This window comes from Rattus norvegicus, chromosome 2 (assembly GCF_021556685.1).
Source record: "Rattus norvegicus strain SHRSP/BbbUtx chromosome 2, alternate assembly SHRSP_T2T, whole genome shotgun sequence".
Taxonomy (NCBI): Eukaryota; Metazoa; Chordata; class Mammalia; order Rodentia; family Muridae; genus Rattus; species Rattus norvegicus.
In genome coordinates, this window is record NC_141535.1 from 140,822,501 (window position 1) to 140,847,328 (window position 24,828).

Sequence of the window (24,828 nt, forward strand, 5' to 3'; positions counted from 1 at the left end):
CCTGGATACTCCATGACCCAGGTGGGTAGGCAGAGAAAAAAAATAGCATTATTTTCACATAGCTAGTGGCTAACAGAATTGGTAAGAAAACTGAAGATCATAGTTTGCATTTTATTTCACTTAATTATAAGCACCTGCATGTTAGACAGAGGCATCTTTAATCTCCATATCCCACCTCGCCTATAGAGTACAATGAATGGAATGAGGGCCCGAGATGCGCTATTTAGACTGATGGATATAGAAGCTTGTTTCTTTGTCATTCCTTCAGATGTCTGAGGATTGTAGTTCAACACTTCCCCAAGGGTGAGCTTGTTTTATTTTTTGAGATAAGGTGTTACTATATAGATCAGGCTGGCCTCAAGCTCACAGAGATCCACCCTGCCTCTGCCTCCTGAGTACTGGAGTAGAGACAGCTACCACCATGCCTGCCTCCATGAAGCTGGGATTTTCCAGCTTTGGGCAAAGTTCCCATAGTTCCTTCTCTGAAGGCCATCTTTCCACAGTCAGAAATGATACTCCAGACTGTTTACCTTCTGGAAAGGATATTCCACACAGCGTGCAGCCCACTGTGGGAGCTTTATACACATTTCTGGGGCACCAAACTTACAGTGATGCAGGGAAGACAGATTATATCTCCTCTTATCTGTAGGCAAATAATTGAGGTCTATGAGGGGAGCTGTGTTCTCTGGGGTTGTCTGATGTGATCTATACCAAGTCCACTTGCTTCATTGCAGATTTGAACTTCCATCCAATGTTTCCACTGTATTTTACCAGAGGGCATTTTGTTTTCTTTCTGTTCATTCAAGGTTCTTGGGCATTCAGATTACGCCTGGGAATTTCTAACAGCAGAAAAATGAGTTGAAGGAAGATAGACTCTTTGCTGTACCAACTAAATTATGTTTCCTGGAGCCTGTCTGGCTAAACATGGAAACAAGGTTGCTCAACAGTTTCCATACAAAAACAAAAAGAGTAAAAACTATGGTGATCCTCATGGGCTTCCTTGTAGGCAACATAGGCAGGTAACACCAGGCCTAGTGCATATCTTTGATAGGACCAGTTTCTGACTACAGCTAGGCAACAAACAGTTATAAGATAAACTTGGTTGTGGTGAATTTTTTAAGAAATATTTTTGACCTGGGAGCAATTCATGAGCCGGACTGTAGCAAGCCAGAAGTGGTGTGGGCGCCCACAGAGGGACACCGGGCTAAGGTATGCTTTCATAAGGCATTCCTGGAAGCAAGGCAAGGAAAGATTGGATGTGTGTGGAGGACTCACTTTATCTGTGTCACTCTGTTAGAAAGTCTTGGGTTAGAGGGCAACCATCTGTGATTAGGTTTGAGTTATAGGATGTACTGAATTTCAACGTGCAAGGCAGTTGCCACTTGAATAGGGGTGCCTCTGTCTCCCCATCACCTCCACCCTCCAATTCCTCCCAGGTCTGCCTATCCTCCCAAATGCTCCTACTTAATTCAAGATACAAAATATGCGGACACAGAAAAAAATGAAATAAGATCCATACCCATCACACTTACAAAAATCAACTCCAGTTTGCAGTTGGAGAGATGGCTCGGAGCCCAAGAGCAACAGTTGCTTCAGCTCCCAGACCCCACATGGTAGTTCACAGCCATGTCAATCTCCAGCTTCGGGGCATCCAATGTCCTCTTTGGGCTTCCACAGGCTGGTGCACATACATGCATGCAGGCAAACGCTCATACGTGAAAAAATAAAACTAAATAAACCTTATTAAAAAGAAACCAATTGCTATAGACCAAGACCTCCCAGTGTGAAGTCTGAAACCGAAGCAGAGAAAGGAAAAATAGGTAGTGCCCCGCACAACACAGAGAATGAGAATAAGACCCCATTTGCTCAGGAATTCATCTCAATAATTGACAAGCGGGAGCTCAGACAATTAAACAGTTCCCGTGCGGCAGAGGAGCAATCAGGCAGGTAAAGAAGAAGCTCACAGGGTGGGAAAGAATCTTTGCCAACTGTACATTGTATGCAATTGCTTTTTTGAGTATCTGTAGAGGAAGAAAAACCAAAGCCTTATTGTACCTTGACCTGACCCCCTACACTCCTGAATACAGGGTTGAGGTCTCTCAAGACGTTCTTCACAGTATCCGTCTAAGGGTGTGTGTGTGTGTGTGTGTGTGTGTGTGTGTGTGTGTGTGTGTATACATATATACATATATATATATATATATATATATATATATATATATATATATTCTTATTCTTGGTTTCTTTGAAATGTCAGTTCGGTTCAAGCACACTTTAAGAGCCCACTATCAATTGAGCAACTTGGGGACTTAAAAATGATGTTTTTGAAGTGAAATATCTAAACTTACAGGAAAGTAAAAATCAACGTGAACAGCACCTTGATTGTAGAAATGGTTTTTAAAATTTACTTTCAAAACTAGGTAATGGTTTGGCCTGTGTAAGCGTGGTATGCTTTCATTGTTTTAAGTGTCCGAATCACACATAATAAATACCAATTTTCTGTGACTATTCACTGCCTCGGGCCAGATTTTCTCTCTCAACAAATCTTGAAACAAGTGGCTTATCTTTTAGATAAAACATGTGTGGGTGACAAGCACGTGTTTTCGCAGGCAGAGCAGAGTAATGGTGAAATTGCAAGCCTGTCTTTTCTTGGAGACATAAAAAGATACAAAGAACAGTCTTCTGAGTTCGCCTAAGTCCTCGTGAGGAACTGCATGTGGGGGATGAAGAGACTCAGCTAAGACCACTGGCTGCTCCTGCAGAGGGTATGGGTTCAGTTCCTAGCAACCACCAGTGGTTCATAACTACCTGTAACTTTAGTCCCAGGGGATCTGACGTCCTCTGTGGGCATTACACTCAAATGGGGCACACACACACATGTAGGCACACACATACACAATATAAAAATATTCTTCACCAGATTCTGTAGGGGTTATCACAGGGGAAGAAAAGGAGTAAAGGCCAAAGGTCATCTCAGTGGTAAGGTAAGTGGTAACTTAAAGATAACAACCAAGACAATGATCACTTTATATTTACCTGTGAAGATGGCCTTGAAAGGATAGCTAGACGATCTCACTGACAGCTTCTGAATCGATCTTCTGTGGAGAAAACTTCCAGCTGAGTCAAATGTATGTTTATTTGTTTAACACTTGACCACCTGTCAATAGAATTATTCTGAGAATGCAATCAAAGGGAGATTTGTTTATTAAGAAGAAAAAATAAAATAAATAAATTTTGAAAAAGAAAAGTATGGAAAAATAAGCACTTTCATATTTTTTCAAGTGACATATAAAATGTTAATCGCATGCATTGAGGCTCCCAAATATGAGACTAAGGATCATGGATATCTCTGTGCATATAACTATGTAACATCCTGATTTACCTAACATTAAGTGAATGCATGTGGGCATCAGGCCAGTGTGATGAAGACTGGGCAGATTACAGTGCCTACAGGAAGAGTCTTACCCACAGAAAGCAAACATCTAATCAGAGATTCGCTTACTGGGAAAAATCCTAAGCAAATAACATGTTGAATCACAAATCAAGTGCCCCAGAGAAGGAAAAAGTAGGGACAGAGAAAAGGAATATAGGAAGGATGGGGGTACTTTAGACAGTTATTTGAGTTCCCTTGAGAGGGTAATGGATCTAGTCATGAAGGTCTCTGAAGAAGAATGTTCTAGAAGAAACAGTGGGAGTGCCTGACATGTCCCCATTCTGAACCCTGATGTGGCAGACAGGCTGAAGTGTTGCATTATGACTCTGAAGCTAAATGCCCAGAGTCCACACAGGCTTCCCAAGGTCAGTGACTTCCAACAAGACTTCTCTCACTGAGTGGTTCCAATTTCTGACTCACTGGCTATAAATTCAGTAGTTCCCTGAAGACTTAATACCTGTAGATCTTAATAATATGCTATATACTCACAAAACTCAGGAAACTGCTATAGTTTTATTCTAAAGGCTGTGAAATCAGAGCTAGCCAAATGCCAAGAAAAATGAAGAGGACAATTTAAGTTATATGAAAGTGTTCCACATGCAAGGCCTCATGCCTCCTCCACAAATCAGGATATATTATCTTCCCTGTACACTTTAGTGCTTATCATCTAGGAAGATCAACAAGCTTTGAAGTCCAGAGTTTATGTTGGGTTTCATTATATAGTATGATTAGCTTGAGGCCATGTGGTTAAACTCACCTTCTAGCTTCCCTTCATCCCTAGAGATTATCAGGCTGATAACCATGTGTGATCATTTGAATATGTCTGGCCCATGGAAAGTGGTACTATTAGGAGGTGTGGCCTTATGAGGAGGTGTAGCCTTGTTAGAGGAAGTGTGTCACTGTGGAGGCAGGACTTTGAGGTCTTATATATATGCTCAAGTTTGGTCAGTGTGATCCACACCCTTCTCCTAGCTGCCTACAGAAGACAGTGTCCATGTGGCCACTTTTAGATTGAGATTTAGAACTCTTGGCTCCTCCAGCACCATGTCTGCCTACACACTGACTTGCTTCCCGCCATGATGTTAATGGACTGAATCTCTGGAACTGTAAGCCAGTCCCAATTAAATGTTGTCCTTTATAAGAATTGCCTAGGTGTTCTTTCACAGCAATAAGACCCTAACTAAGACACCATGTGACTCAAAGACCCAACCTTCCAATCCTATGGTTCATCTGTGAGCAGCCCATCCTGAGTCACTTCATCAGCCCAAACTTGGATGTGTTTCAGGGGGAAGAAAGATTGTTCATAGGAAAATTCAAATAGCATAGAAGCTTCTTTAAAATGTCAGAAATTGTTTTTCTTTCTCCTACTATATACCATAGGCTCTGTCAAGATCTGAGGGAAACAATCCTAAAAATTTGGTCATGGAATGATGACAAATACTCAGAGTACAAATCACAAATCAATGTCGCAAAGGCAATGAATGTATCAAAATTGCAGAATCTTGCTGAGTGTGGTGGCATATACCTTAAATCACAGCATTCAGGAGACAGAGGCAGGCAAATTTCTATGCATTCAAGGACATCTGAGACCAGCATCTGAGACCAGCATCTAACTAAGGCAAGGTGGGATAACCACTCTTTGACATGCTGGTCTCAAAAATTTGATTTCTCTGTAAGGGTCTGTGTATACCATTAATTTTTAGCTCCCTGTGCAAATAGAGAGATTTACGATTGAACTATCTGAAGATGGGAGTACTACAGTGCCCTCTGGGGTTGTTGTAGAGCTTTATACTCTAAGCAAAGCTGTGCACATCCCCACCCTTTAGCTAGGACAACTGTGAACTGGCTACATTTGCTCAACAGCATCATTTATTGTGGGAGAATCTTAAAGCTGATTTAGCTTCACCTGTAAGGCAGCCAGATCCCAGAGGAGTTTGATACCTGTCACAGTCAACAGGCAGGTTAGTGTAAAAGCTGAGGCCCAAGGTTCTGACTTCTAGTCCAGCCTTGCCTTCATCATTCGGACAACCAACACATCATTACCTGATGAAAATATGATCTCAGAAAGTACTAGGGATGGGTAGGGAGACTGTCATGGTATGATGGCCTGACCTCTCTGAGCTGGTAAAATGAAGAGAATCCAGAACCAATCTCCAAGTCTTGTCATGAGGATTCTACCAAAGACGTGGGACAAAACCCATCCTACAAGGGTGTAAAGTGATGGGCATATTTAATGCTTGACATTAGCTCATTTCTTAGAGATATCATAGCTACACTGAAGCAGATATTAGGTCCTTACTTTGAGATACTTAAGAAACATTTATCTGAACATGCTAAGTGGGGGTAACACTGATGCAGGATGAAAAAATGTTTTCATAAACAGCTCTCAGCAAAAGGCCATGCATGTTTGGCAACCCCACTTAGCAAACCCAGACTGGAAAGTGAAGTATGAGTTTTGTGGCAACCCAAAGAGGAGGGCCCAGAAATTTTAGCACATGACACCCTGTTGAGTAGAATATGACTCATCATGGTCTCCCTGATGCTAAGATTAGAATTGTAAATGTAGCTGTTCCACACCCCGCCCATGCTCACAGCATCTGTATCTGTAGATTCAGCCAACAATGGAGGAGGGGTAGGCTGAGTCTCTGACAAACACAATCAATTTTCTTGTTATGGTTTGTTGATCAATACTTCATAACTACTGGCTGTGCCTTTGCTCTATATTATAAGCAACCTGGAGATGAAGTATATAAAAGGGTATGTGTAGGCTTTGTCTTTCTTAAGGGATTTAAACATGTATGGCTTTTAATATGCATAGGGTCTTGGTACCAGTCTTCCATGGACCTTGGGAGGTGACTGTGTAAGGCTCAAAGTGAGTCTTAACTACGAGGAGACCCCCCCAAGTGAGACATGAGAATGGAGTTCGATGCAAATGCAGTAGTTTTATTTTCCAGCATGTCAGGGTCAACTTTCAGTCAGCCCCTCGTGGCAAGTGACTAGAAGGAGACCCTGGATGGCTATAACAAGCAGTTTTTATACTTTTTAGGGATACAGGTTACATCAGCAAGATTACAGTTTAAACTTATTGGCTAAGCATATTGACCTTTGAATCTATTGGCTAGCAAGCATATGGCATGCTTTCGAGCTCAATCTGGGACCAGAGGGTCAGGTGACTATCAGCCAGTACATTCTGCAGATTTTCAAGAATGTACCTGCTCCTCCTGAGAACTGTGGGTGGGTGGAGAATGGAAGTTGGTCTAGCCTTCACCCGAGGTGGGAAGCTGGTATTTGGCCTAATCTTGACCTGAGGTGGTGAGTATAAAGCTGGTGAAAGCCCTCAGAGTCCTTCACAGGAACTCCATAACCTACCTGTTTTCTCCCAGGCCAAGCCTCTTAATAGCTCTATACTTCAGTAGAACTAAGGTCCTTCAGCTTCGTTCTTCCCCTCTACCCAAGAGACAGTTATTTATAAGCAAATCTTACTCCACACTGCGGCAAGGTAGCTTCCACTATTAACTGCAAGGTCAGTTAAAGCAGGCGGTTCTTACATTTCAAGCATGGGTAACCTGAACAGGATGAAACACGCAGCAGCTTCAGGCATATGTGTATACTGAATGCACCCCAAAGTCCACAGTGCTCTGCATGGTGGATGTGGGGTGCGGACATGCAGCTACAGTCCGTACACATGATCTTCCAATAAATAAGCCAAATGGGAGTAATCCAAAATAACAAGACACCCAAAACTATTGTTAAATTAGTGTATGTCTGTGAAAACACACTTTGAAAATGCAAGCAGGCAATGTGCGTCGTATTAAAATGGAGCCAAGTCATTTTGTTAACCTAGGTTGTAACTCAAGGAAAAGAATGCACTGCGGTGTACAAAACAAAACAAAACAAAACCAGCCTTCCACCTGATCGATAGTATTGTTTTCAAATGCTCACGGGTTGTTTCTCTGTTTGGACAATGTTATGTGTCAAGAAGAGAGGGTGTCACATTGGGTCTGCCACTTTGCTTTAACATGCTGAGAGCATTAGCATATTTCTAACTGTCTTTTAAGTACACTGCTGTTAATTATAAATGCTCATACTTGGCTTGGAGCCAGCAGCTACAAAATCTGTTTGAATTATTTAAAGTGATAACAATCCTATTACCCAAAAAATTTCTACCAGGCAGTTTGAGAAGAAAGCTTGGTCCAGGGAGCCTCTGCACAATCCTCACCGGTCGTCTCTCTCCCTCTTTCTCCACCACTTCTTATTCATGAAGGGTTGGGTGAGAGTCAAGCTACAGCAGCTTAATTGATCAATGAGTTTCCCAATCAGAGCTGGAAAAACTGTATTCTAAAATCCTTTGGCCACTTAGAGATTTGGTAAATTATTGGCCAGCAACTGCTCAGCTGTGCTGGATGGTTCTAAAAATAGCAACTCAGTTTGAGGTTACCACTACTTTTCAGTCAGATCTAGGCTTTATGGTCTCCATGGCTACTCAGCTATTCTGCCGTGTGAGTCAGCCTCAACAACAGGTAAATCCACCTCTATTTACTACAAGAGCAATAGCCTTGGTCTGACTTGCTGGTTGTAGTCTGGTGAGTACTAGTCGGAATCATTGGTTTTATTTTAGTCTCTGGATAATATTCTTCTTCACAATGGCTTAATAAAATACAATTCAGTTGCAGAATTGAAAAAATACATGCCTACAGGCAAGTGGACACATGTATACACACAACACAAATACTACTAAGTTTCTAAATATTGCCATATGTCAATCCATCACCTGTCTATCAATCTATCTATCATTATCCATCCATCCATCCATCCATCTAGCTATGTATGTATATATGTATGTATGTATGTATGTATGTATGTATCTATCTATCTATCTATCTATCTATCTATCTATCTATCTATCTATCTATCTATCTCCATCTTATGCCTTTCTGTCCTCTGTATACTAATCTACCCCAAACTTATCCATGAAGCCAAATTGTTAACTGCCAAGGACCAGCCTCTTTTTGGAGAGGGATTCTGAAGAAGGGGTGTCTGGGAACAGTGAAAACAAACGACTTGAAGTCAAATCGTGGGTCCATGCTGTTGGCCTATGCTCTGCTGGAGACAGCTTTCTGGATTGCTTTGTCTAAGTTCTGTTCTCTCTGGAGATCTCCAGACAGCTCTCCTGTTTTGTTCGAGGCTGTTCTCCAAGCAGTTCTTTCTTGCTATTCTAAAAAATTTCTCTGGATAGCAAGAGTTGAGCATCTCTGGCAATCTCTTATTTTACATATCAATCTAGTCATTTACTCCAAGTTTCCTTTTGATTATCCCATGAATCAGCATCCACTGACCCCAAGCCTTTAATTCTTAGGAGACAGCAAGCACATAACATTGCAAAAGAATTCAGAGATCCGCCTGCCACTGTTAAGCACAGACACTAAGCTAGCTGGATGGAACCTCATCCCAAGATCACCATTTCTACCACACCCAGACCTAGCCTTGCTCTGTCCCAAACCAACCCAGAACTCAGGAATCTGTCTGCCTTTGTAAGCATAAACACAAAAATTTAGCTAGGTGGGATCTCCTGCAATCACTCCCTAAATCTCTTCCTTGGTATCTTTCTGACAAGTAGGCTCACAGAGCAGCTGCTTTTATTCCTATAGACTCATGAAGCTCCTCGTAATTCCTATCCCATTCTTATATTTTGCATAGTTGAGAAAGTATGTATTTTTGAACCCATGTTTTTACAGTTCTTTTCCACAGCCTTAAGGGCTGTGCTAAAGGTTAGATTTGCCATTTTGCTGAGACTTTAGCCACACCTTCGCCTCCTGGACTTGTGCTGTCTCTGATCACCATGGAGTCGTTAATGTTAACAGGGAGAATGTCCTTGAAGGAGGAACATAAAATATGTACATTATTATACAAACAAGCCTTACACCCACAGTAGGCATGGACACTCATGGAGGTCCATACCTGCTGGCTGTGTCCCAGAGGCAGAAACTTTGTCATTCTGTCCCCACCAAGTGCATGCCAGGTGGTTTGCTTTTCAAGGTTCATTTATTTTTATTTCATATGTATGAATGTTTAGCCTGCACGTGTGTACGTATATCATGTGCATTCATACCTAATACCTGTGGAAGTCAGAAGAGGGAGTCAGATCCGCTGGAATTGGAGTCACACTTTTAGGCTTCCAAGTGGGTGTTGGATATTAGAAAACTGGTGCGGCAAGAGCTACCCTCCTCTTTTGCTATTTTTTTTTAAATTGTGTGTGAGCATGCAGGTGAATGCATGTGCAATGGAGGGCAATTACCTTAGGTGCCTTCTATAGTCACCATGATCCCTGTCATTTTGTTTCCGTTGCTGGGATACCCTGGCAAAAACAACTCAGGAGAAAAAGAGTTTATTTTAGCTCACAATTCCAGATTCAGATCCATTATAGCAGGCAAGCCAAGACACCAAGAACGTGAAGCAGCTAGCCACACTCACAGTCAGGGGTAGTTTGCTTTTCACTCCCATACAGTTCAGGATCCTCTGCCTAGAGGATGATAATGCCCACAGTGAGGAGGTCTTCCTACTTCAATTAAGATAGTCAAATAATTTCTAAAGACATGCCAACCTAATCCAGATAATTCCCCATTGAGTCTCCCTAGATTGTGTGAATTTGACAGAACTAGTCACCACGCACTCTCTAATTTGTTTTTTGATGTATTCTCTCACTGAACCTAGAACTCAACAAATCAACTATACTTGTTGACGCAAGCCGCAAAGGTTTTCCAGTCTCTGAATCTCCAGGGCTAACATTGCAAAGATATGGTGTCTTAGAGTTTTACTACTGGGAACAGACACCGTAACCAAGGCAACTCTTATAAAGGACAACTCTTACAAAGGGCTGGCTTGCAGGTTCAGAGGTTCAGTCCATTATCAGCAAGGTGGGAGCACGGCAGTGCTCAGGCAGGCATGGTGCAGGAGGAACCTAGAAGACTGGTTTCCAGGCAGTTAGAGTGAGGGTCTTAGGCCCACGCCCACGGTGACACACCTACTCCAGCAAGGCCACACCTCTTAACAGTGCCATTCCCTGGACCAAACATAATCACTTAGGGCTTCTATACCTGGTTTTAACATAGGTGCTGGGGAGTAGATTCAAGTTCTCGTGCTGGTAAAGCAAGTCACCAACTGATTCATCTCCCCAGCCTTCTCCCCCCTCCTCTTTTTTTTTTTTTTTTTTTTTTTTGCAAAGCGTTTACACTTCCCTCCTGGATTGTCTGAGATGATCATTTAGAAATAATAAGAAAGGAAGGAGAGACTAAAGGAAGGGATGAGAAAAGGAAGAGATAAAAGAGTTATAACATTTTTCTCCTACCTAGATAAGACTCTGGACTTCAGAGCTGCCATTTAGATGGGTATGTGGAGGTCTTACGATAAAGGAGCCGCACTTATCAAGGACCTTTAAGACTGTGATGGAAACCCGAAGGGTACCACTTGGAGAAGACATTGAGGTCAAAGGCAGTTCAGTTGTGACACAGAAATAAATAGTGGATGACCCTGGCTGCCATCCTCACTTCCTTCTGTAGGAGCCCTCTCAGACTTTCTCCACAGATTCCTCTCCTTTGCTGGAACAGGCAGTGGTCCTCCAAGCATTTGTTCTGCCTTTGTCTCTCATTGTCTCAAGGGTGTTAGCATCAAAATACCACGGATTTGTTGTAACATCCCTGAAGCGTCTCTTCTTCCTTCCTGGGCATTCCTCACAGAAGCAGTTACTTTCCAGAACAGGAAGGAGGCTTACATCTAACCCCTTGATTTCAACAATCATAGTAGAAAGAAATATACAGCATGAACATTTTGTTACTCTTACTCCTGTTGCTATTGTCCTTTATTAAACACTGGATGTGGCCTGTCGCATGATAACCAGCATGTCGTCCTGCTTTGGGGGTAGAACTAGCTTTCTCAAGGTGTATTAAAAAGGTAACGTGACCTCCCATAGCATGGCGGAACCAGAGTGGGAACTTTGATCTTCAAGTCAGGTTCCTCACTGTCTTTGGCTTGAAGCCGTCTCTCACTGGGGCCAATTCTAGCTCCCGGTGATTGAAAAATTGGCCAAGATGTACATTACACAGCTTTTAATTAATATGAAAGTTTGGCCTCTGTGTAATTGTTATTGCTGGTGATTGCTCTTTTTGTTGTTGATGGCAGAGGAGAACACAGAGACTTTCTGGAAATTTATCTCACTGCCCTTTTCCAAATTACAGTCCAGGGCTGTGCATCCTGCTCACAGATACTGAGTCACTGCTGAATCAGGGAGTGAGCCAGCATGTGTCCTTTATGTTTGTGCCACCAGCTGTGTCATTTGCCCTGTAGCATCATTACCCCTCACTGATGAGCATTTCAACACCCACAGGACCCAAGGTCTCCTGCTTCCGGCTGTCCCTCCAGCCTAGGGAAGCCCACCAAAGCCCTGGCTTCTTCCTGGTGACTCAGACACCCTTTGCACAGTTCAGGGCCAGCGGCACAAAAGCGAGACTGGTTATATCTGAGACGGTTCCAGAGTCCACTGGGTATCCAATTCCTTCTGAGCCGGACCAGAGCGTGACCTCAGCAGGCCACGTAAACACTCTCAGGTGTCCTGAGACCTTGAGTGCCATGCCCAGGTGTTTTCTTGAAACAGTTGTGTCTGCCTCACCTCGTGCTGAACATCAGGTCTTCTCTGCCCGAGCAATTCCTCACTTTTTCACAGGCAAGCAACCTCAGAGAGCCACTGCTCTAATCCCTTGAGGTGGACACAAACAGAGCTGAATCGTTTTCAGGTCTGTCTTCAATGAAATGAGCTCCCACTTCTAGAGTCAAGGTTTTCCAGCCCAGTGTCGGTTGCTGCACAGTTCCCACAAGGCAGCTGTACGGTGTTTTGCTCCCTCAGGTCTAAGTGGATTTCCTCTGTTACTCTTGCTGCATCTAATATTGTGGGGGTTAATTCAGATTTATTCTCATCGTAGGGTGCAGGGGACTGCTTACGGAGCTCTTGAGCATTTCAGGGTCACTGGGGCATCGTTGCTTATGATCCCGCCACGCCAGCCTTATTGATGTCCCGTGGATCACTGAGTCCCAGCGTTGGTTCCTCAGCTCTTCTTTTTGTTTCAGCATCTGTTTCCTTGTGTTTTCCACTCTGTAATAATCTTGAGCAAGGTGTTCTAATTCCTTCCATAACTTCTGGTTCTCTCTGTTGATGGCAGGGCTGATCTTAGACTCACTCCCCTTTCCTGATGACAACTCCCAGGACTGGATCTTCCCCAGGGCTGATTTTGGTTTTGTCTCTCCCATCAGCACCCTCGGCATAACTTCCTGTTCACTTGACACCATTTGACCAATCAGCGTCTGCGGTGAATCCTCAGCATCAATCTGGTTCTTATTGTGTTGGTACTGAAGGCCTACCATTTGCATTCTTCTTCCTATCTCGCCACATTCTTGGACGTGGCCTCTCCTCAGCTTCTGTTGATTCTTCTTATGTTGGTTATGTTTTCTCATTAGGCATCCTAGGAAGGATTTTTCAGCCTGCACCAGTACCTTTGGCTCCTGAGGCTGCCTAGTGTCCTCCAGCTGCTCCAGGGCTACCTGAGTCTCTTTCATATTTTTACACAGTTTCCGAGTTGCCTCCACTTCTGCCTTGTTGAACTCCATTAACATCTGTGACTGACAGTACTTAGCTATGCTAGTTGCATGTGGGGCCAATGGGAAGGAACGTCTACGGTCCTCAGCCACCATGTCCCTTGAGTATGAGCACTCACTATGGCCCCTCCGAAACGGATGGTTGGCTACGGCCAACGTATCAAAGCTAGAGTTAAGATTTTTTCTCTTTCCAACAGCGCTTTGAAGCATCCGATGTTTAGCCATCTGGTAGTAAACATGAGATAGGTCATCCCAGCTAGTCTGGCGTTCACTCGGTCCTGTCAAGCTAGCTTGGAAGCTGTAAGGCAACTTAGTTCTCTTTGGGGCAACTAGAAGCCTTTTAATTTCTTCCATCATCAGATAAGTACTTACGGCTGGGTGTGCAACTTGGACTCCAGGTCTTTGGGAGTTCATAGTTGGTTTCTGAGTTGTGGAAGTCCTCCCCTCAGGATCTTGCCTCTTCTCACCCTCCTGGAACCATGGCTTTGCCCTTCCCAGAACTTATCCTACCAAGGTTGGGTCCCACTGTTTGGCTGTCTATCGTTTCTTTTTGCATGTGCCCAGTACTCCTAACTTCATAGCTCGATCGCTCTAGATTCTGGTTTTTATCCTCCATCATTACTGGAGGTTTGTAACCAAATGAATTATTTGGAGTCATAATACTACTCTAGAATTTAGGCTGGCCAACATTCTATTCTTTACTCTCTAACCATGCCATCTCTATGGTGTGGTAGGTGGGGCCATCTTCCACTTTCTGTGTAATGATTTTGGAAATGGTATCATCTGGGAAATGCACTTTTGCACAGGTAATGTGCATGTCAGGGTATAGACATGGCACCTCCAACCACAGATTGCAAGTAAACAGAAAGCCAGAGGAAAGGACGTAAGTGGCCAGAGCAATGGCTTTCCAGATACCTTGCCCTACACAAAGCCTGAGACCCTAGCTAGACTCCATTAGATGTGTATTCTCACATGCTTAGTGCCACTGACCACAGTTCGTGCTCTTAACACTAAGGATGCAAGTAGACATAGTTCTAGGGAAGAGGCTGAGAGTCCTACATCATTGAAGGCAGCCAAAAGGAGACTCTCTTCTGCAGGCAGCCAGGAGGGGACATTGTTTTGCACTGAGCAGAACTTGATCATAGGAGCACTCAAAGCCCACCTACACAGGGACACACTTCCTCCAACAAGGCCACACCCGTTTTAATAAAGACCACACCTACTAATACCACTACCACTTCACGAGGGCCAAGCATATTCAAACCACAACAGTCACCAAACAAATATGTGCTGATTAAATTGAAAGATTGAACTCAGGAAGTGAAAGCATTGGGAGCTTAGTCCTTTAACACTAGGAATGGATTGCAACCCACTCTGCCTTTTTTTAATGGCAAAAGAATGAGTTTATTATAAGCCATTAGAGCAAGGCCATTTGAAATTTTTGATGGTTTTGTATTTGATCTCACTTCATGTTTGGAATGCTGATATATATAAAAGCCTGTTCTAAAGCCTGCTCAAGAGTGGCTTTGGGGTTCTTAATAAGTTGCCTGCCCTCTGCCAGCCTGTACCACCTTCCCTGAAACACAAAAACCATTATTCCTATATGGCAAGCTAGGTCTGACAATTAATTAATAATTATTTAAAAGTGCATTATAAACATCATAAAATCTCATAATAAAACTCATCCTCTTATACAGTCAATATGTTGTGGGGTCTGCTTAAATCCAACATAAATCCAACATAACTCAAATACCATGTCATACAGATGACAAAAATGTATTGTGATCAAGCTGATTCTGGTCCATCAGGGCCTCAGAACAGACCGAAGAGCTGAACTATGACCCTGGAGGAATGTTGTGCAGCTTAGTTAAAGAATGAAACCTTAATGATAGGGGAGCTGGATGGACTGTAGCATTGTCCAATTATAGTTTGACAATATATATATATATATTTGAAAACGCTCATCATCACATCACTCTGTAGCTCTCCACATTTCAGGTTTGAATCTTCTTAACATCTTAGAGTATCTATCAGCTACTGCCTGTAACACCCACAGATTCATTTTACTGCAAACCATGATGCAAATACTTTTACTTAACTTCAACCATTTTGTTTTCCCGAGATAATAACTTGGTATGAATCTCTTAGAGGCCACAAATTCTTGACCTACCTGGCTCAGCCTCTTGTGTGCCAGAAGGTTAAAAGGTTAAAAGGTATGAGCCACCCTATAGGGCCTTTGATACAAATGATAAATTATAGCTTGTTATTTAAACAATGTATTTATTTCAAGCTTATTATTTAATCCAGTTGCAAAAGAAGAATACACAGAGTAGTTTTTTTTCCTCTCTACATGGTGGTAAGCTTCTGATAGGTTAAGCATATCACTTGACAGTAGCTATTAAGAGAAGAGAGCATTGTTGGCTAGCAGAGGTTGACTGTGGTCTCTGCCCATTCTGTTTACATTTGGCTCCTTCCTCTCCCAAAGCTTGGCTCACCCTCTTAACAGTTTCGCTGCGGTCTGAATCCAGCATGAGCCTTAGGCCAACAGCGAGATCTTCAGCAGCTGGTGATGGCCTGCAGTGAGCACTGATCTCAGCAAACACTTCCTCAGGATAACTAGTGGTTTAAGGAATGCCATGTTGCCACAGTGCCACATTCACGTAGGTGGGGGGTCTTGCAGCTGGGATTCAAATTAAGTCAATATCCAGCTATAAGTGTTCATTTTCTTTTTTGTCTTCGAGATTTTTTTTCCAGTTAAAGCAAAAAATTCATGACAAGAAAAACACTGGGTCTGCCCCAGACTGAGTTGCTTTCTGTTTTGCATTGTTTCCCCCTCAAAGCTGTGTTTTCCACCTTGTAAGTAAATCCCTGCCGGGGTCATCTGAAAGCTTCCCCCTTGGGAGGGCTGTGCAGGGCAAATCTGGGAAACAACTTGAACAGGGCTCTAAGAGCCACAGCAAAGATGACAAAACAATCCAGCCCCATTTCCAACCCATGCAATCTTTTTTTTTAATATATGCAATTGCAAAGGAGGGAGAGTAGCTACCAGCCCCTACCCTCAATCTACAAAAGAGGCCTCTGTAGCTAAGGAGAGAAGCACACATACATGGCTTCATGGAAGGTCTGGGCAGCTTGGGAGTTTTCAAAAAAATGAAGATCCAAAGAAATGGTTATACTTCTCTGCTGGCTTGTTTGGTTGGTTTTGCTTTTTGCTTTTGCTTCTTACATGAGCTGGAGTTATCTGGGGAGAGGAATCTCAATAAAAAAAATCCTATTAGATGTCCCACAGGCAAATCAATAGTGTATTTTCTTGATTAATGATTGATGTGTGAGAAAACACCCCATGGCGGAGGGCAGGACATGCATCCCTCGGTAAGTAGTCCTTGGCTGTGTATGAAAGCGGGCTGGGAAAGCCATGGGGCACAAGCCAGGAAGGAGTATTTCTTCAGTTCCTGCCTCCAGATTTCTGCCTTGAGTAGAAATCTGCCAGGTTACTGACTTGCCTCAGTAATGGAGTGTAAACTGTAAATTGTGAGACAAAATTCTTTTCTCTCCAAGCATTTATTTTCTTCTCTCCCTCCCTCCCCCTCTCTCTACCCTCCCCCATGAATCACTCATTAAGAGAGGGGGCAGCCTGGGCCTGAATAGGTTTTGACACCTCAAAACCCACTTCCTGTGACATGCTTTCTCCAACAGGGTCAGGCCTCCTAAGTCTTCTCATCGTTCTCAAACAGTTCACCAGCTAGGGACCAAGCATATAGGAGCCTTTGGGGGCCATTCTCCACAACAGCTTTACTTCAAACACACAGGGTAGCATAAGCAGAGAACGTTCTGGATTCAGAGACTCTATTGCTTTTAGTTGCCATGTTCAACACCATCATAACGCATAAAGGCTGCCACATGAGGTATTGACGAGGATCGTGTGACCCTTCTTGGTTAGCCCACACCTAGGAGTAGCTGTGACACCAGAGGAAAGAGAATCTCAGAGTTCTACCATCTTGTCTCCAAGGGCAGGTCTGCTGCGTGCCACTCGTGTGCCCTGCAGTGGTGAACTGACATCCCTAAAGAGGCAGGACCACTTCAGGGACTACGTGTCCTTCTTCTGTCTACGAGCGTCCACTTCAGAAAAGGCAACTAGTGCAAAACCTAGCGGTCTCTACAGACTTGAACCCCTGATCATTTTTCAGTAAGAGTTTTTGGTTCTTTTTTTTTTTTTTTCGGAGCTGGGGACCGAACCCAGGGCCTTGCGCTTCCTAGGTAAGCGTTCTACCACTGAGCTAAATCCCCAGCCCTCAGTAAGAGTTTTTAAAAATCCCATGTATCCTCACATCAGCCGGTTATGGCTCACATTTTCTCATGCAGGTAAGTGGGATAGATACATTGCACAAGCAAGCGTGTGTGGCACAGACACACCGCCCTATGGGTGAACTCCCTTGCTCCACATCTCCACAGTTTCTGAGCTGTCCCCTGGGCATAGGCTGGTTGTCACATTAACGTGTTTGTTCCACTCTGCACCAGCGGAGTCCTGCTACGGTGGCCCAGAGGCAGCTATGATGCTAGTTTCCTTACACCTGAATCGGGCCTGAGGGGTTTGGAAGGCAGTTGGCTTTTCAGAAAAAAAGTCTTGTTTTATGGACTTCTTTGTTTTAGGAGTAGAAAATGTGCGACACCCTTCCCTGTTTCCAGCACAGAAAGAAATATTTTTCTTTCTTTCTTCTCTTTTCGGCACAACTGAGTTTCTGACTCAGTACAGGACTGAGTGTAAGCTTCGTCCCTGTTTTTCTCAAATTCGTTTTGCCTTTACTGTTCATCCATCTTCTTCTACAATGAGGCCAGCCTGAGACCGACTCTTAGAAGCGCAGCCGTGTCCTCGCAGGCTCTGGGAGTAATATTCGACTGATGTGTGGACTCTTAGTGCTTCGCTGCTGCCATCAATTGCGGATGGATTTTATTTGGAAGTAGGTTATAGCTAAGAGAGCTGCAGGGTGTCGGCCCTGTGTTGTTTCCGTAGTTAATAAAGCTCTGTCAGAGGGCCTGGAGAATGTGTGCTTGGGTTTATAATTCTATCAGCCGGTGCTGGTCCCGACGTTCAGGAAATAGCACCCAGAGGAGACAAAGGAGAAGCACGTGGGTGCAGGCGCCTGTACTGAGCTAGAGAGAGGAAACACAACTGGCAGCTGTGGCAGGGGCTGTGGGAAGGGAGCAGGGGGCGTGGTGCTGGATGCTAGAAGCTTCTGACTAGGGTGAGATAGGGGTAAGTAAGCTTGTGTCTTGTGGAAATGGCCGTCGCCCACACAGGGGAGATACTGTTTCTTTTAAGGTGTAATAAACTCTTGTCTGAGATGATTTTTCTGACCCTGCCTAGAAATGTAAAAGGACATTTCTTACCCCTGGTGCTCACCTGTCCTCTAAATCTGCCTAAATTTCCTTCCTTCCCCACACTTGGCATTTAAAACCCTCATGGATAAATCTCTGTGAAGTCACTGATATCTTTTGCCTTGGTATTAAAAATAGAGTAGCAGCAATGCAATGGCTTGCCACATACTGAATCACATGATTACGTCGATTCTCAGCAAGCCCATCCTATGCACCCCCAGGGAGGACCATCCTGCTTCAGAAATGCAGAGACTTGAAAGACTAAGTGAGCAAAAGTATGTAGTCAGGAGCTGGTGTTCCCCAAAACTGCCTCCCTTCAGGACCATACCTTTAAAATTAGAAGGGGTGGGGGAGGGAGGGAGAGAGGGAGAGAGAGAGAGAGACAGAGAGACAGAGAGAGACAGAGAGACAGAGAGACAGAGAGACAGAGAGACAGAGACAGAGAGAGACAGAGAGACAGAGACAGAGACAGAGACAAAGAGACAGAGAGAGAAACAATGTAATTGTATTTGAATGTGTATTTGTTTGGGAGCATTAATAGATCAGTTTATCCTCCTTTCCTTTCTTTTTCTCTTTTCTTATTGTAACATCAAGTATCCAGAGTCAGTTATGTCCAACAATCAATGAAAAATTTTATCAGTAGTGAACACGTTGTCCCTGTACTTTCCGATGAAATCGTATGTTGGCCTATGTCAAAAGTAACGTCCTCAGTACAACCATACCATACACAATACTGGCTCACTCCTCGTTTAGTAGCTGCCCAAGCTTTCATCCCGGCAGCTGTAGCATTGCACATATATTTATTTTATGTAAAAGGGACTCCCAAAACAGTTGTGCTAACAATTTAAGTATGGCATGTTTTATAATTATTGTATTTTATTATTAGTTATTATTAATCTCCTAGCAAACCTAACTGATAAACTAAACGTCATTGTATGTAGGTGTGTAAAGGAGAAAGAAACATGGCACACATGGTTATATATACCAGTTTTGTACTATCTGTGGTCCCAGGCATCTCCTGCGGTCTTGACATGTATCTTCTATGAAGGGGCTACTACTTTAGCTATGGAATATACCCTGGAAGTCCCTCCCATGAGCCTAGTCATGGCACAAGAACAACCTTGGTCAGCCTCTGGAAGCCCTCTTCTCATCTTTCAGCCCTACTTCTTCTTCTGCATCATAAAACAGCTGCTACCCATGATATTGGAAGTGCTGGGCCTACTTATGCAATCAACACTCAAAGCCGCTCAGGAGTCTCTGGTTTGAGACAGAGACAGAGAAACTTTTCTATTTCTGGCTACTTTTTAGAGACATGTATTTTTATATCACCAAGAAAGAAAAAAATCTTTATGGTTTTTGGTCAAGACAGTCTGTGCATCTGTACACTGTCTCTTTGGCACCAAATTATGATAAAATTAAAACACAATGGGAGTTGATTACCTAACTCTTGTCCCTACAAATGACAGTGCCATAAAAAGTGGGGGGACAAGGATAGAGAGCATCTATAGTCTAAATTAGTTCAGAATTAGCAAAGTCTACATCCTTTGTTCATTGTCATTACTCCAACATTCTCCACCACTTGATTTGATTAGCGAAATGGTTTATGAGGAGGGAGCTGGAGAGACGGCTCAGTGGAGAGATGGCTCAGTGTCTAAGGCCACTTGCTGCTGTCCCAGAGGACTGACCAAGGTTTGATTCCCAACACTCACATGGCAGCTCCCAGTTATCTGTAACTCAGTTCCAGGGAATCTCATGCCACCTTCTGACTTGTAGGGTCACATAGGCATAGATATACAGAGAGACAGAACACCTATGCAATAAAATGTCAGGTGAAATGGCCTTTATATTTGGAGGGCAGTTTTCATTTGCTGTTGAGAAGTGGGAGGCAGTGTTGGCTGAGAGCTGCTGCATTTCCAATGCCCAGTCATATGTTTTGGATTTTTTAAATGAATATCAACAACCCATTTCTGCTTTCTTCCATGATTTAACTGTTCTTTGTTACCCAACTCCTCAGGAGAAAGGAAAAACCAAGGCTGCCCAAACCATTACTCCTTCGCAAGTTATATAATGGCATCACAATAATTTCATGATAAGACATGTAGTCTAGACTAACACATAACAGTAGTAGGATCTAGAGGGAAAAACGTTTCTAAAACTTACACATTACTTTTAAGCATAATGGTAATGTATAAAATCTTACTACTTGTTCTGATGTCCCCTACTTACATGCAGGTGTCCTCTATTCTCTTGTTTTATGGGTGATCTTTCAATAAATAAAACATTTTTTCATCGTGGTAATGACACTGAGGGTGCTGGGAAGGGTCCTAGGCTGACTCAGGTCTTAACTGTTTAACTCGCACTGAGCCTGGCTCCCTGAGCTGTGTCCTTTGAACTCTGGCTGGTAAGAGGAGGTGTGTTGATGACCAATGGAGACATTGGAACTTTAGTGATAGGGAGTAGTTCTCTTCCAACTGTCCCGGCCTCTGATCACCATCCCTCCCTGTGCTGCTTTAGGCCCTAAGGACTCCTCTCTGCCATCATGGAACCATTGCAAACCTGCCTGCCTTCCAGTCATGGTTATGCCCCTCTCTGGATAAGGAACCTTCCTTATTTCTCAGAGACAACTGAGCAAGGGCAGGATGGCGGCCTCCTTACCTGTGGGTTCTCAAGCCATTCTTTACTGATAACGCCCCTCATCAGCATACCCTGGTTCACGTCGAAGATGGGGGCTTTTATTTAAGGCAGAGAAGCAGCATGGCTATTGCAAAGCTTTTGCTGTTTGCTCTGAGTACAACTGAGAGTCAGGAGGATGCAGTGGGGTTGTGGTGCTGGCTCCATGTCCCTCTTTCGATGGTTCCTCATCAACTGGGCATGGGCTGGAGTGACATTCAAGGAAGTGCCACGGAGGCAAGAACAAAAGGGATCCACACCCCCTTTTCAGAAATTCAACAGGAAGGTGTGGAAAAAGAGTTGAATTCCCAGAGTTTTACTTTGTTCAGTTAATTACACGGTAGGCGTTAGAATGGACAGTGGGTCTTTAATGGGATAGGCACCAGTTACGACAGCCTGAAAGATAGAGAATGGATTTGGTCAGCTGAGAAGTGGCCAGGCGGGGGATCTCAGGGCTATAAGAATCAGAAAATGTTGAGGTTTTGGGGCAGAAGACTTATATCTTTGAAATGCTCTTGACTTTTTTGTTATCTTCTACACACGACCTTTGATCACATGAGCTTTGACCTTTGACTTCATGGGCTTTGGCTTTTGAACACACGAACTTTGACCTTAACCTTATGAACTAAGAGGTTCTGGGGATAAATGCTCACTGGCTCCTGGAGAATGGGTGAAATCTTTTTCTCTCAAACACTGATAAAACTCTTTCTGATTGGACCAGATCCAAATAATGCCATCCCTATTCCAGAAGAGAACCAGGAGGCACAGCTCTGGAGCTGAGGCTGGCGTTGCAGCCCTCATTCATATCAAGTGTCCTGAGCTTTTTGTCAGACATTTCACTTCCAGCCTGGCCTGGGTACCAAAGACAGGAGACTAACCAGGGAGCAAAAAGGTTGCAAAGATAAAAGGAAGCAGTGGCACTCGTGAGAGCTACTTATCTCTAAACAACCCACTTTTGAGCCTTTGTGTACCAGGCGTTCTCAGTGTAGGTGTCCGGGTGCTGAAGAAGGGTGTCGAGCTGAGCCACATGGTCCATATCCCTGCTTTCATGGGAGATACCGCCTTCTAGAGAAGGGAAGGTAGAGAGCAAATGCACACAGCGATTTCTGAGTGTGAGGAGCTCTAGGAAGGGATTGATAGCTCGCAGAGATGGGCAGAAGACCCATTAGAAAGGCAGGCATATACACTGTACCCCCTCTCCCAAGGCTCGGGAATGTTCCAGCAGAGGGGACAGAACAGAGTATGACAGAAAGAGAAGGAGGACAACTACAAGGGGACAATATCTCCTGTTGCACACAAGAACTCACAGCAGTTGAGACAGCGTATACCAGACCCGTGCAAACCCAGGACAAACCAAATCCCAGCCTGAGAGTGGTTTTGGGCATGACATCAGTAGCAGAAGGGCTGTGATCAATGATAGCTGCTAGGAGAAAGGTTCAGCGTTCTCTGAAAGTGTAGCCCACGATGGGTCAACCATGCTGTAGTGGGAGCTACACATCAGGAGCATTTGGGCAGCACACATTGGTCTCGATACTTTTTTCTTTTAAAGAAAAAGATACATTTAGAGAAGACAGTAAAGAAGTGGTTATGGATCCGGACAAAGTTGGGAGTAGTGGTTATGATAAAAAAAAATCGTATCCAAAATCATCGAAACACTAATAAAAAATTAAAATTAAGAAAATGTAAGTAGACTTTAGAAAGCACTGTATATGGGCAAAATTCCACAGTGTGGCAGCTTTGCCAGGGGCCTTAGCTGACTTACTGACTACTGGAGGCTATCAGTTCCCAGGAAGTGGTGTCAAGACCAATTTGAAGTGAAATGTCACTAGCCGACCTAGGTTGTTCTCCACCTTGAGCAGAGAAGATTCATGGTCACAGTGGACAGCTGTCAGTAGGAGAGATTCATGGCTGATCAAAGTGCAAGAAGAAGACACCGAGGTCTCAGCCCTAAATGGGACGTCTATATTTAATCCACCGCCCTACACAGATTAGACTCAGGGAACAAGTACAGAAAGAAGGTCACCGCTGGAGGCTGGGGAGGAGCACTGTCTTCGGGGACATGGTGGGTCTATCACCATCATGATTTCACAGCCGCTACATTAGCTAAGATCGAGTCAGCCAAAGCCAGGGGTAGACGTGTTGATGATCTCCAGGGCCCTCCCTATACTGAGATGCTGTTGGCATGGGACAGTGGCTAGGGGTAGGGAGAATCATTCTTTACCGAGGACATGGACACTGGTAGCTTCACTGTGCTCCAGTGGATGGCCTCACGCCACCCACTTGTGTGTAGTTAGGCTAAAGGACCTGGTGTTGGGAGCAGGGAATTATGCGGGAATGTGGGAGGAGATCGAGTGGGAAAATCAGGGTAGGCAAGATTGTATTTCATTGTGTACATGTATGCGATTTTCAGAAAGGAACAAAACCTTGGTGTTCATACTCTTACTTCCCAGAGCACACTTCCTGGTGCTTCAAGTCCCCCTTCTTTGTCTGGCTCTTTTGTTCTGAGAGGCAGGAGGAATGGAAACAGAAGAGCTATAAGCACTGGTCTCTGCCTAGCCAGCATTTAACCCTTTGCCAACCCAGCTCTTTCTCTTACCAGAGCAGCAAAGGCTAATCACTAACAGAAGCCCCCCTTTTTTTGAGGCTTAGAAGGTTTCCCTACTAAACCACTACTTAGTGAAGCCTTGCTGCTACTAAAAATGTCCTGTGGTATTTTGAGCCACTTGAAACGCTGTTTGATGTATATTTAGTTTGGAGTATCCTTAGCGATGAAACGTTCTGGTTCTCTGTGGCCTGTGTGCATGCAGCTTTAAGCTCCTGAGAAACAAATGAAACTCAGGGCTTTTCTATGGATTTATTCTTACCAGGGAACATACTAAGGAATATTTTAAGGCCCCGTTTGATGTCCAGACTACTGGAAAGAAACCAGCCACATGAATAAGTCCTAAGATCAAATATTCTTTCAGACATAATTCACTAACTTTCACAGAACTGATACTGTGGACACTGCCTGTGAATTTGTGAGCTCTTTGGTTTTGGGTGAATGGATCAGTAGTGGACTTATAGTTTTTAATAGAAATTATGTGTTCTGTGGTGTACAGTAGTTTGTTGTATAACACATTTAATTTTTTTTCTCCTTAGATCTTATACCAAAACTGCTTTGGGAGGAGTAGAAAGTTTCCATTCTGAAGCCTGTGTGTGTGTGTGTGTGTGTGTGTGTGTGTGTGTGTGTGTGTATTGTTTGTATGAGTAAATGTATATATACATGTTGTATGCATATAAGTGCATATTTAAAAATGTGTGTTTGATACGTGTTAGATTTGCATATAGATATATGAGATCTGTATTGAGTTATGTTGCATGTGTATGTATGCATATGATGTATGTGTGAGTTGTGTATGCTTTGTGTGTGTTATATGTATGTATACATGCATGTGTAGCATGTATCTTTTAGGGTGTGTATGTATTGTGTGTATGTATAAAATATTTGTATGAGTTGTATATGTTTGTGTATTGTGTGATATGTGGTGTGTGTGTGTGTATTTTGTGTGTAGGGTAATATGTGGTTATGTATATGGCATACGTGTTGTGTGTGGGGAGTGTGTGTGTGTGTGTGTGTGTGTGTTGGATTTGGTCTGTGTACCCTTTCAGCATTTTAGGTTGAAATCAGTCTGACTGCATTCAATACAATATCCTGTCACTTAGGA

General features: G+C 43.6%; 2 protein-coding genes across 13 annotated transcripts in view; one reads left to right on the forward strand and one right to left on the reverse strand.

Moving 5' to 3' along the window:
* LOC102552324 (uncharacterized) overlaps positions 1–13,704 on the reverse strand; it is a 29,813-nt gene extending 16,109 nt beyond the window's left edge. Inside the window, exons 1-4 of one of the 5 annotated variants that reach the window (XM_087640388.1) lie at positions 10,779–13,698; positions 3,037–3,157; positions 1,533–1,678; positions 92–839 (exon numbers count right to left, since the gene is read on the reverse strand). In XM_087640388.1, the coding sequence (XP_087496514.1) occupies positions 12,380–13,489 (1,110 nt within the window). In that variant the 5' untranslated portion in view covers positions 13,490–13,698 and the 3' untranslated portion in view covers positions 92–839; positions 1,533–1,678; positions 3,037–3,157; positions 10,779–12,379. Of the gene's footprint in view, positions 1–91; positions 840–1,497; positions 2,924–3,036; positions 3,175–9,803; positions 9,954–10,778 lie in introns of those variants that run through there. The other 4 variants (XM_087640384.1, XM_087640382.1, XM_087640387.1 and 1 more) reach the window with 4 other exon arrangements.
* The window catches only part of Dclk1 (doublecortin-like kinase 1), a 289,435-nt gene that overhangs the window by 147,563 nt on the left and 117,044 nt on the right, over positions 1–24,828 (forward strand). The window lies entirely within an intron of this gene.